The 13,047-nt window shown below is 37.7% G+C and overlaps 1 protein-coding gene across 1 annotated transcript; it reads left to right on the top strand.

Moving 5' to 3' along the window:
- Positions 1-2,816: 2,816 nt before the first annotated feature.
- On the top strand, positions 2,817-10,031 carry tex261 (testis expressed 261). Its single transcript, XM_079844879.1, has 6 exons — positions 2,817-3,010; positions 3,809-3,888; positions 5,513-5,666; positions 5,746-5,813; positions 6,000-6,102; positions 7,758-10,031. The coding sequence occupies exons 1-6, from the start codon at positions 2,941-2,943 to the stop codon at positions 7,871-7,873; spliced, it is 591 nt and encodes a 196-aa protein (XP_079701005.1). The 5' UTR covers positions 2,817-2,940; the 3' UTR covers positions 7,874-10,031.
- The last annotated feature ends 3,016 nt before the right edge of the window (positions 10,032-13,047 follow it).

The following is a 13,047-nucleotide window of genomic DNA, read 5'->3' as shown; positions in this document are numbered from 1 at the left end:
AAGTAACATCCACATGGATGGCAGACCCAAGGTTTCCCAGCAGGACATTGCCCAAAGCATCACTGCCTCCGCCGGCTCGCCTTCTTCCCATAGTGCACCTGGTGCCATGTGTTCAACAGATAAGCGACGCACACGCAATCCGGCAACCACGTGATGTACAAGAAAACTTGATTCATCAGACCAGGCCACCTTCTTCCATTGCTCCGTGGTCCAGTTCTGATGCTCACGTGCCACTGTTGGTGCTTTCGGCGGTGGACAGGGGTCAGCATGGGCTCCCTGACTGGTCTACAGCTATGCCGCCCCATACACAACAAACTGCGATGCTCTGTGTATTCTGACACCTTTCTATCAGAACCAGCATTAACCTCTTGAGCAATTTAAGCTCCAGTAGCTCGTCTGTTTGATCGGACCACAAGGGCCAGCCTTCACTCCACACGTGCATCAATGAGCCTCGGCCGCCCATGACCCTGTCTCCGGTTCTCCAGTGTTCCTTCCTTGGAGCACTTTTGATAGAGACTGACCACTGCAGACCGGGAACACCCCACAAGAGCTGCAGTTTTGGAGATGCTCTGACCCAGTCGTCTAGCATCACAATTTGGCCCTTGTCAAACTCGCTTACTTTAAATCCTTACGCTTGCCCATTTTTCCTCCTTCCAACACATCAACTTTGAGGACAAAATGTTCACTTGCTGCCTAATATATCCCACCCACTAACAGGTGCCCTGATGACGAGATAATCAGTGTTATTCACTTCACCTGTCATAATGTTATGTCTGATCGATGTATATATGACAGCGTTGTCAAGACGTGGGTCTGCAAAAACGACTAAAACGTTGCATTCTTCTGTCAGGCCAGTAGATGGAGATGTCACTTTTTAAAGAAAGAAACATAGGCCTATAGACTGAACACGTAACACACGTCACAAATTCACGTTTTTGTAGTTTACACGGAGACGATAACGATACCGTTTTCAAAAACACACTTTGAAACCTGTTTGTTTTTTCAGGCTCCCAAAACGCTGCTGTCGTGTAAATGAATGGCCAAATATAAAGTTGACCTTTTTTAGTTCAAAACAGTGTTGTGTAAACGGCCTCCTCAACCGACTTTAAGCTACCATGGCTGCAAAATATGATATTTTTGTTAATGATATTTTAACCTTCTGGTGCTGTTCGTTTATTTTTGATGAACATTTTTTTGCTTTGGTTATTTAGAATTTATTACTTCGTTGGAATGATACGAAACTTTGTAAAAGTTTTGACACTTGCTATGTGAACACACACACACACACACACAAATCATAAACATGATTTGAAAAGGTTAAATGGTCCTGAAAAAAATAGTCACTCTTGTACTGTTCGCTGCCAAAAATGAACACATTGGAAACTAATGGGAAGCGAATTACAACTAGTGGAAATGTTTGGTACTGCGCACAAACAATATTACTGAAAGCTCATTTTTTGAGATATCAACCTCAAATTTGGAGCACAACTTTAATTTTTTGGCTTTGATTTTCTCACAGTTTTAGATTAAAACATGCTTTTGAAAATATTTATTTCATACACAATTTAAAAAAAATTATAGGTTTTTAATAATAAAACACTTAAACTTCTATAACTTTTTTTTGTTTCACTTTTTTAAACTTTTAACTTTTTTAACACAAGCTATGTCCTTTTCAGGTCAATGCTCAAGATTCACAGGTAATAAATGGATTATAACTATTCCATGAATATAATGTATTACCATAAAACCCCCAAAATATTAAAAACATTTATCGAACTAAAATATAGCATTGAACATACATTATTTTGACTGCTAGGCAAAGAGCAACAGAAGGTTAACTTATAAACAATGTCTGTTTTTATTTTATTTATTTTTTTATTAAAACCATGAAACACACATTAGGTGAGTATCAGAATATATCCCACTGTATATGCTGGCTGTGTCAAAGCCTTTAGCTTTAGTTTATCCGTCCGTCTGGAAACGCCTGCGATGAAAAGGGCAGGCTTTTCTCCTAACACCTTCACACTCCTCCTCTTGGATAAAAGCATTTTAAATGGAGTACAATTATTTTCCACTCTCACTCACTTTTGCTTCTTTCCTTTTAAAAGGCATTTCATTCTGTAAGGTTTCCTCTCACCCAAGAGAGCTTTCCATCTAACAAACACTATAAAGAATTCATGTTTTTCCACAGAATCTGAAAGGTGTCTGATTTAGGTGTGTGTACGTGTGTGTGAGGAAGAGGTGCGTAAATGTGGATGTAATATGCATGACCAAAAACAAGCGAAGAGCTGGTGAAAAAAATAATAATAATACAAATTGTGTGAGGCCTTTGGAAAGCCATTTTTTCTGATCATCCGTCTCTCCTGCCTATCTATACACACACACACACGACTGAATTTATTTTTCATGAACTTAAATTTATTTTGCTCTAAACATGCTTGAAATGAGTGTTTTAAACAAATATAAAATAGTATAATATTTTTTCATTTTATTTGATTATAAAATAATACAATAATGTTATTTAATATATGAAATGCACCTCATAAATTGAAAAAAAAAAAATCCTAAGCAGAGCTGGTCTATCAAGATTAAATCATTTTTAAAACCTTGCTTATTACTTACCAAGCACTGAATGGTTTAGCTCCCCAATTAATATTTTTAGAATCACTCCATAATTTCCATGCTCTGTAATTTCTCAGGTTGTGATGACTTCTGACAGTCAGTAATGTCTTGCCGCTCCCTGGTTCTCCACAGGTGCAGTTCCGCCTCCAGCCTGAGCGGCGCTGTTCGCGGTCAGATTCCCACTTCGGCTTCTCGCTACGTCTGAGGAAGCTGCCGAAGAAACTTTGACCACTTCAGTTGTTAGCCTAGCAGCGGAGACACACAGCTCCTTTACTGTTTACTGGTCGCTTATTTATTAGACCAGCCCTTTTAAAAAAGATGTGGTTTATTTATTTACTCAGCTGGTTGTCGCTGGTGGTACAGATATGTTTCGTTACTCTCGCTATCGGTGAGTTTTATGCTGCTGCTGTTAGCCGTTACCTCCTTTTGCTGACGCGACCAAAGAAATCCCTCAGCTCCCGCGCCTTATTAACAATAAAAGATCCGTTTATTATCCATGCATAGTAGCATTATGGTAAAAACATAACGATGTAGGATTGAATAACAGTGAGATGAGCTAAGACAAAGCATGGCTCATATCTATCTCTTTGACTAAAGTCATAACACAAAAGAATCAATGAGCTCATTGTGTTGGCAATAGTTTTTACATTTCTCATTGTAGTGTTGCAGAATACAGGATTGTTTTGATTACTAATCGCTCCGCCCATTTATGGGACATCCGTTAGGGTAAAGTAACATCTCTGACAGGACACTTGTTCTAGTTACAGGTCATTTCATGTATAGAAGAATTTGAATGTCTATTGCATATATATGATGGCTTATTTTACTATTTAATTCTTGCCGTGTGCCACATGATGATGATTGGAGACAGTCAGAAAAAGCAGTCAGATGTGTCCATGATGCTGATTGAGAACTACAGCAGTTACACCTGTACCTGTGTTTACTCTAGAACTGAATTTATAAGAGACATATAGATAGATAGATAGATAGATAGATAGATAGATAGATAGATAGATAGATAGATAGATAGATAGATAGATAGATAGATAGGCTTCCAGTGACACTTCAAATGTTTCTATATATGTGCTGTGAAACACTGTTTCGCTCTTGCACTTTTACACACTTAAAATCTGAACGCCGTGTTTTGTTTTGATAGTTTTTCTCAGTTTGTTTTTTGTCCCCACAGCTGCAGGCCTGTATTACCTGGCGGAGTTAATAGAGGAGTACACAGTCGCCACCAGTCGCATTATAAAGTATATGATTATGGTGAGTATTATGTCACTATATAAAACGTACATTATTAATTGATTCGTCCATACACTTATATCGAAGGAACTCAAGCCGTATCTAGAGACCAGGACACACATCCTGTTTGCGTTTCAAACCTTTTAAGACTTGTCAACACTTTCATTTTGTGAGAGAGGAAATCTGATCCGATTGTTCAGACGGTGTTGTCAGTCTCCGGTGTGTTTGCATCGGTTGTTATAGTACGGGTGTATGCTTTTGTGTGAGATGACGTTACATTAGCTTTATGCATATGTAACGTAATGGCATTAAGATGGGTTTTGGTGGATCGGATCACAAGTAGACGAGGGAGACACATTCCCGTTTACAGCTGGTGTTTTAATCCGTCTCTTTTGTCCACTTTCAACCACTTCTGTCCTGATTTCATCCAGGGGAGGGTCTATGGCCGGGTAAATGTGTCTTTTTGTATGGATTTAACAGACTTCTAAACTTGTGTAAATTACATATTAACGCCTCAGAGATGATGGAAAAACATTTAATCTTCACATTTTTCATCTTCAAACCAAACTTGGGTCTTCAGCCGACAAAGTTTTAATCCTGGTACTAAAGACGTCGTTACAAAGTCCATCTCACTACAGTGGTTCTACAATAACTTTATGAAGCGACGAGAATAGTTTTTGTGCGCAAAAAAAACCTAAATAACGACTTATATAGTGATGACGATTTCAAAACACGGCCTCATGAAGCTTCGAAGCGTTATGAATCAGTGAGTCGATTCATGATTCGGATCGCGTGTCAAACCGCCAAACTGCTGACTTTGGCGATCCAAACTGCTCATTCGACTCACTGATTCTTAACGCTTCGAAGCTTCATGAGGCCGTGTTTTGAAATCGTCATCACTAAGTCGTTATTTAGGGTTTTTTTGCGCACAAAAACTATTGTCGCAGATTCAAAGTTATTTTAGAACCACTGTAGTGAGATGGACTTTGTAACGACGTCTTTAGTACCTTTTAAGGGTCTTGAGAGTGAACCGTGCCATTGTGCCAATGGAGGCCTTTCAGAGGCATCAGATTTCAACTAAAATATCTTCATTTCTGTTCCGAAGATGAACGGAGGTCTGACGGGTGTCGAACGACATGAGGGGAAGTAATTAATGACAGAATTTTCATTTTTGGGTGAACTAACCCTTTAATCTGATCTTTGACGACAACTTGATTTTCCCGTTTTTTGCTCAATGTTTTTTTAAACTTTTTGATGAAACTTACCCACATTCAAGTGTTGATAAAAAAGGAACGCATGACGCTAGAATACAAGCTTCTTTAAAGCAGAGGGTCTGTTCTTTCTTTTGATATATTGCAATTCAGATATTCATACAAGAAATGCTGGAGGCGATGAACCTTTGTGAAACCTTTTTCAAAAAATGCTGATGGGGAAAGAGCTGATAAACCTGCTGCCTAATTCTGAGATGATATTAAAAATATCTATATGACACTTTTGCCATCATGATATCAATGTTAAAACTGTGGCCAGTGAAAATGCAGAGTGGCTAGTAACTTTGGAAAGCCACTAGCCACAGTGGCTGGTGAGCAAAACAAGTGAAAGTCAAGCCCTGCCCGTCTAACTCTCGTCTCGTCTCGTCTCTCAGTTCTCCACAGCGGTGCTGGTGGGGCTCTACCTGTTTGAGGGCTTCCCAACGCTCATGGTCGGAGTGGGTCTCTTCACAAACCTGGTTTACTTTGGTCTGCTGCAGACGTTTCCATACATTATGCTGACCTCACCAAACTTTATCCTGTCATGTGGTGCGTGATGCAGAGGATTTACAGCCTATAATATTTTACAGCGTTCTCCTCTCAAACGTATTCTTGCTCTCTTTTCCAGCACTGGTTGTGTTAAACCACTATATGGCCTTCCAGTATTTTGCGGAGGAGTACTATCCTTTCTCTGAGGTATGCTGACCGAAACAATATAATCTTATATATGTTCTGATGTATAATGATGTGATTTTTTTTTTCCCCACATTGGCCTTTTAAAGAAATCTATTGATCACACTTTGAGTTTGCTGTAGAGTGACACCTTGAAATGATTGGTGTGTGTAAAGTTCAGAAGAATACAGTACGTCTGTGTGTTTTCAGGTTCTGGCGTACTTCACAATATGCCTGTGGGTGATTCCGTTCTCATTCTTCGTTTCTCTCTCCGCTGGGGAGAATGTCCTTCCATCCACTGTGCAGCAGGGAGGTGAGAGACAAGCTGATCTTATCAAATCTGTCTTTATGACCGCACGGGCACGTTAAACTAGGCCTAGGTACTAACCCAGTCACTGGAGTGAGTGATAGAACGGTGCAGACAGAAGGAACAACCTGTATACATTTTCAATTGTTGTTTTTCAACAGTCATTTAAAGTAATTGGATTGATAAATAATTTCTGAAATGTGTCAAAAATGTAAAAAAGTGGGCAAGGTTTATTCAGAATCAAAGCAAAAGATTTTCAGTTAAATATAGAGCGTACATTTGTTTGAATCAAACAGAGCATATAACGGTTTAATAGTCCACTGTATAATGTGAGTAGGTAGAATTGTAAATAGTACTTTTTAAATGATAAAAATATAATATTTATTAAAAATAAATTTGCTTTATTGTAATTGAAATGCCCTCAAAAATATTAAAAATTTGCATTTTACTTTGAACTTTTTTTCAGTGTAATTAAATAAAAAGAACAAATAAAATAATAAAAATGTCATATTTTATTAAAAATAAACTAGCTTCACTGTAATTTATATGCCTTAAAAAATATTCAAATATGCATTTTTTAATGTTTTTTTTAAGTGTAGTTAAATAAAATTTATAAAAAAAATGAATAAAAATAAATTAGCTTTTATGTAATTGACATGCCTTCGAAAAATATTCAATGTGCATTTTGATTGTTTTTTTTTTCAGTGTAATTAAATAAAATTAATTAAAAAAATAAAATAAAATAAATGTCCTTTTATGTAATTGAAATGCCCTCAAAAATATAAAAATTTGCATTTTACTTTGAACTTTTTTTCAGTGTAATTAAATAAAAATAATAAATATTTTATTAAAAATAAATTTGCTTCATTAATTTACATGCCTTCAAAAAATATACAAATTTGCCTTTTACTTTGAACGTTTTTTTTCCAGCGTAATTAAATAAAAATAATAAATACAAAAATACAATATTATAAAAAAAATAATTTGCTTCATTGTAATTTACATGCCGTCAAAAATATTTTTTCAGTGTAATTAAATAAAAATAATAATGTAGTATTTTATTAAAAATAAACTAAAATTCAAATGTGCATTTTTTTATGTTTTTTCCAGTGTAATTAAATAAAATTAATTTAAAAAATATTAAAAATAAATGTGTTATGTAATTTACGTACCTTTGGAAAAATATCAAAACGTCCTTTTTACTTAAAACATTTTTTTTGTGTACTTAAATAAAAATAAGAAATATTTTATTAAAAATAAATTTGCTTCATTGTAATTTACTTGCCTTTGAAAAACATTAAAATATGCGTTTTACTTTTAACGTTGTTTTTTAGTTTAATTAAATAAAAATAATAATAATAATGTTTTATTAAAAATATGCATCTTGTATGGTAGCTTTTGTTATTTGCATGTCTTCAGAAAATATATTAAAATGTTCATTTTAAAAACATTGTTTTTCAGTCAAGATTAAATTGTATTCATTCTTTCCCCTGGGGTGTTCAGTTCTACAAAACTGTGTATATTACGATATTATAATCACCACATGTTTTTAAAATATAGTATAAAAATGTCCACTGTTAGTTGAATGTGTTGGACAGACATTTACAGCGTTCATGTCTAACCACTATATTCATCATTTCCTGTGTCTGTGTTTTTCTCAGATGATGTGGTGTCAAACTACTTCACTAAAGGCAAGCGGGGCAAGCGCTCGGGCATCCTGCTCATCTTCTCCTTCTTGAAGGAGGCCGTTTTGCCAAGCCGACAGAAGATGTACTGATGAAGCAGTTGAAATAAGCATCGGACGGAGGGGTTTGGGAGGGTTTGTTCAGGCCACCGGCCCCTTTCATTGGACAGCATCTTTTTGTGGGAGGGATTCGTTTGCAATGATGATCATGAGATTGAATCTGTAGGACCACATCAGAACAAACGCGCACAAACTCCTCGAATGAACTTATCTGTGTGTTGATTCATGTCCAGAGTCGCCAGCTCATTTTTTCTTAGGCGTCTAAAGCCATGAAAGGACTTCAGAAGTCTTTGATTTTTAAAGGCTTAATCTTTTGACTTGTCTGTATGTGGATGATTGTGGAAGGGGCTTCGGCTTCTGTAGCGTCGCTAGAGGCTCCTGCTGATTTTCTTCTAATTGCATCACTTCAAAAGCCAATGTTTGTGTTCGCTCATGAATGAATTGATTTGTCTGGATTCACATTTTAAAGGAATATTTTACCTCGAATCCAGTGTTCATTCTTCCGTCTGCTCACTGTCGGTACATAGTCTTACACTACAAGTATTTGCTTCGAGGTTAGACCTTAATCATGTTATTTTTGAATGATCTGACGTTAAGAAGGACTGTTTATGTCCTTATTGCTGCTCCATTTGAGCTTTATAAATCCATTTTATATCATCCGGTGGTGTGACGATGAAAGAAAAGCTAGCTTTTGGGTAAAATGTTGCTTTAAATAGACTGTAATCATGAGAGCCATAGTGTTTGCCATGCTTAATTTGTGTGCTGTACAAAAATCGAATAAAATTCAGTTGTATGAGTTTTTGAAAGGTAAACATTGTCATGTACAAATAAGGATCTGATGTTGGTGGGTGATTCTCGGAATCAGAAAGTCTCGTTTCACCCCCAAAATTACAAGGGAAAAATAAAGAATTTGTAGATGTATCGATTTTTCAGATTATTAAGTGAGCATTGGTTTTTTTTCAGTCTAATGAAATAATAACAAATGTAATATTTTATTTAAAAATAAATGTTTTTGTAATTTACATGCCTTCAAACAATATTCAAATGTTTTTTCCAGTCAAGATGGCATTTTGTGTTCAGGGGGCGTATTGCAGAAACTTTCTATATTAGATCTTAACTTAAGATATAAGTTAATTTACAGAAGCAAACTTTAACTTGATTTAGGATTCTTATCTCACAAAATCTAATTTTATCTGTATTTAGGAAATCTTAATCGAGTTCGGTAATCAACTGTCAGGTCTGTTACCAAGCAATCGACAACGCGCAAACTGCTTCTGAGGTAAATCTAAAATCAAAATGGAGAAACAACGGCGTGCTTTTAATTTCGGTGCGGCAGAGATTGACATTTTGATAAGCTCCGTTGAAAAGTTAAAGCCTGTTTTATAAATTGCCTTTGGCAAAAACAACAACAAGGCGTTAATGACTTGGAGAATGACCTGTAATGCTCCGTGACGGCTCGTTGGCGTCTAATGTTGGTCACAATTCGTCAACTAACCGCAAAATCATGTGTCGTAGGAGTCTGTAATGATTTACGAGTATTTTATCATCAAAGCACAGCACATCCTCCTCTGGGTCCTCCAAATGTCTCTCCACCATCAAACGTCGTTGCTCTTCTTCTTGTATAATCAAGAAATGTAATGCCAATCTCGAAAAAGGCTTTATGTACTATGGTTTTTACCATTGGATTTCAAAAAGGTTTGAAGTTAGGACAGCAGTGGGGTTGTCCTAAAGTTAAGACCGCTTTTAGGATTTTTTTGGTCGAGTTTGAATGCTTCTGTAACACGTTTAGTTAAGATAAGATTATGCTCTTAAGAAATGTCATTCTGTAATAGCTTTTGTCCTAAATGAGTTCCTCACTGAAATTGTCATGGTTACCAAACAGATAAGATGGGATTCAAAAGTTAATAGTTTCTGTAATACGGCCCCAGATCCATACAAATATGCATATTATTAAATGTGCTTATTTATCAGAAAAAGAGAAAAAGTCTAAGGCTTCATCAAACAAAATATTATCGGGTATAATGTGATCTGGACTTTCAGTCCTCGTGAACATGTGAGATTCACCCAAGAAAATGTATAATTGTTATTAAATATAAAATCAGAGTTGTGTAATATAGGTCTGTTGACCAAAATGCAAATTTTGTTTAAACGTTAAATGTGAAGAATTTCTAATAAAATGTCCGAATGACTCAGAGTCTGTACTGACTCTTCCTCCTTACGGACACATTTGGGAGTCGGGATCTTACACTTGGAGTGTGAGGTTGAGGAAGGGTCAGCACACATTCACATCAGGAAGCTCTCAAATCACTTAGGAAGGTGGAAGTTGCCCTTTGCTGGTCCTTTTTTTTTTTATCCGACTATTTTATGGCTTGTTTCGTAATGGCTGAGGTTAAAGTCGACATACAGAAAACTGGTTCTAGGTCAGTGTAAAAGGGCAGCTGTTTTCTTGTATGTCAGAAGTGAGGCCAAGCATCCTTTGGGATCTAATGCAATGACGACAGCAGAGCTGTTTTCGGGCCGGTGACCCGGGTCACTGCAGCTTCGACCTTGACGCCTCCAGCCCCCAAACCGCATTGGCTCAGAGTTCAGCTTTCATCCACTCCTGCATTTTGAAGATTCTTTTCGCCCTCATAGATGTTTTCTGCTCCCCTTTTCACACCTTGATGATGGTCAGCATCGGCTTGAGTGTTCATGTATAGAGGGATGTTGCAGTTAAAAGCTACTCAACAGATTTTAGCCTCTGGTCAGATTTTGGAAAAGTGTGCCGTTGAATCTCACGAAACCTGTCAAGAACACGTCCAGGTGTCGGAGCCACAGCCTTGTGTGAGATTTGAGTCCTGGCTCGAGGTCCTTTCCCAATTCGGTTCCCCTTTCCACTGTACGATCAAATAAAGGCACTGATTTCTGTTCTACTGTAATGTGTAAAATGTGAAATATTTATACACTACCGTTCAAAAAGTTCTCTTCTGCTCACCAAGGCTGCATTTATTTGATCAAAAATACTATTTTGAAATATTAGGGATGTAACAATACAAGCATCGTATTGAACATCCATTTGCATTTCTGTGGCATGCTGAATTTAAACATGCATGTAATGATCTCATACTACTGTTGGAAAACGTTATTGTTGCATAATGCGTACTCTTTCTAGCCTATAAATCTAGATGCACCCTAGCGGCAGCAAATCTAATTTGCAGACAGGGTCGTCTTGCAACTCTCCGTTGGCGTGCAAGCTGGAAAAACCAAACTCTGGTCAGGCCAATCACATCGTGTTTAGAGTCGGTGGCCGGGCTTAACTTCACCAGTGTGAGTGCCCGTGATTACCAGCAGAGGGCACTCCACCCCGGACTGTCACTCCTTCATAGACTTCATTTCCCATAATCCTTTGCCCGGACTCATTAGCACTCACTGTTTACAGCTGTGTCTCATTTCCCTGTTCACTTCACCCTATAATAGCCTCAGTCATTCATTGCGAAGTCTTGTTTGTTGTAAACTGCATTTCTGAGCGTTTTCCCTGGTTTCCCATATCTCTGGTTTTGGATTTCTTGCCTGTTTTGTGGATTGTCTCTCCTGTCTTGTTTGCCTGATTGGACTGATTACCTGTTATGACCTCTCGCCTGTTTGTTGACTACGAGTGTGGATTACCCTTTGAGAAAAGAACAAAGACCGGCACTGAAGTCATTCTTAAGAAAGGAAGATGTGTTTGGAGTTTTGCTGACTGGATACGGCGAAAGTTTAATCTCTCAACTAGCTTCTCAACTTGACCTTCTTCGTTGCTCTGGTTGGTTGTAGCGCTATCCTGTTGCGTGCAGAGGGAATCTGAAAGACAACCGTTTATCCCGCCCCTCGGATTGAGCCCTGCCAATGGTGAGTTCCCAGACCAAACATCTTGATGTGTGTCTACTCTTTCACTTTCTATACATGTACATCACCTCTTTTCTCAAAGAGTCTGAAAACGGTTCATCTGAAGAGCCTCTAAATCCCTCCTTTCCATGAGCTTCCTCTGCTCCAATTGACCTATCGGTAAGCCCCTCCCCTCGAACGCAGATGAGCCAATGGCAGTTGAGTATCAGTTGCGCTGGGACCGGAACTCGGACATCTTTAGGCTTCAGCGCCATAGAGAAACATTGGAAAATCCGGAGCTCTCATCGGTTTGATGGTGTTTATGCTACAAAAATGCTAAAATGTCGTGCCTGAGGTACTGTAACACTGATTCCAGGGATCCTGAGAGGATTTTCTGTTTGTTATACTCTCGTTAAGTTATGATTAAAGTCCCTGCTAACATACAAACCGTAATAACTAACTGTTCTCACGTCATGTAACGTTAACACTGTAGGTCAAAAACACGAAGGTCTACATTTCAGTGCCTCTCCATATTAAACTGGTTATATGTAAATTAATGTCATTTTAGATATGTTTAAGGTATAAGCAGTTTATCGGAGTTGTTTTGCAGATACAAAGTTTACCACTGCACCCCCGAAAAGGCATACGGTCTGTATATGTTTGTTTACTGTTAGTTGTTTGAGTGTTTTTGTGTAATTTGCTGTGTATGTTAATGCAACGGAGAGAGAGTTTGTGAATGAGACGTTAATGCGCACTTCTTATGCTTTGTTTGTTCAGCTCTAACGATGATTTTTTTTGTAGTGAAAAACGATTCAATAAACTTGATAAACCATCAGTTAAGTTTGGCCATCATTCGGACGGGATATACGCTACAATCTGTGTCCAAAAACATCTTGGGAAAAGGTTTTCACACTGACAGCTGTCATTGTAAGATATAGCAACTCCGTTTGTTTGTCCGAGTTAGCAACAGTAACTAAGAGGGGCGGGGCTTACCGATAGGTCAATTGGTCAGACGGCCCAGTGTTTTGTTATTGGTCCGTTTACTCATCACGTGTCTAAAATGAAACAGCCATTATCATATCTGAATTTGCTCAGCGCTTGATACACAGTGATACGAATGCATTTATACTTGTATGATATTTCACTGGACCAGCGCGGTTTGGAAAATTAATGGATTGATTCGGCTGCGGGCGCCATCTCCTGGCAAGACATGGGAATTTATTCTCTCACAGTGCATTATGGGTATTTTCTAGCCGTTGAGCGTACATCAGTTGTACACTCATTATTGCAGTGCATTGTGGGATTGAATGAGTGCACTCAATTACGTCCACTATGGTTTCCGACGACATGGATGTCCCCTAAAA

Source organism: Gobio gobio (genome assembly GCF_949357685.1).
Source record: "Gobio gobio genome assembly, chromosome: 2".
Taxonomy (NCBI): domain Eukaryota; kingdom Metazoa; phylum Chordata; class Actinopteri; order Cypriniformes; family Gobionidae; genus Gobio; species Gobio gobio.
This window is presented reverse-complemented; position numbering and strand designations above follow the sequence as displayed.

Excerpts from the sequence above, each read along its gene's own strand:
- tex261 (XM_079844879.1), top strand. The coding sequence starts at position 2,941 with ATGTGGTTTATTTATTTACTCAGCTGGTTGTCGCTGGTGGTACAGATA. Across the intron at positions 3,011-3,808 it reads TTTCGTTACTCTCGCTATCG|CTGCAGGCCTGTATTACCTG; the intron begins GTGAGTTTTATG and ends TTGTCCCCACAG. Across the intron at positions 5,814-5,999 it reads AGTACTATCCTTTCTCTGAG|GTTCTGGCGTACTTCACAAT; the intron begins GTATGCTGACCG and ends GTGTGTTTTCAG.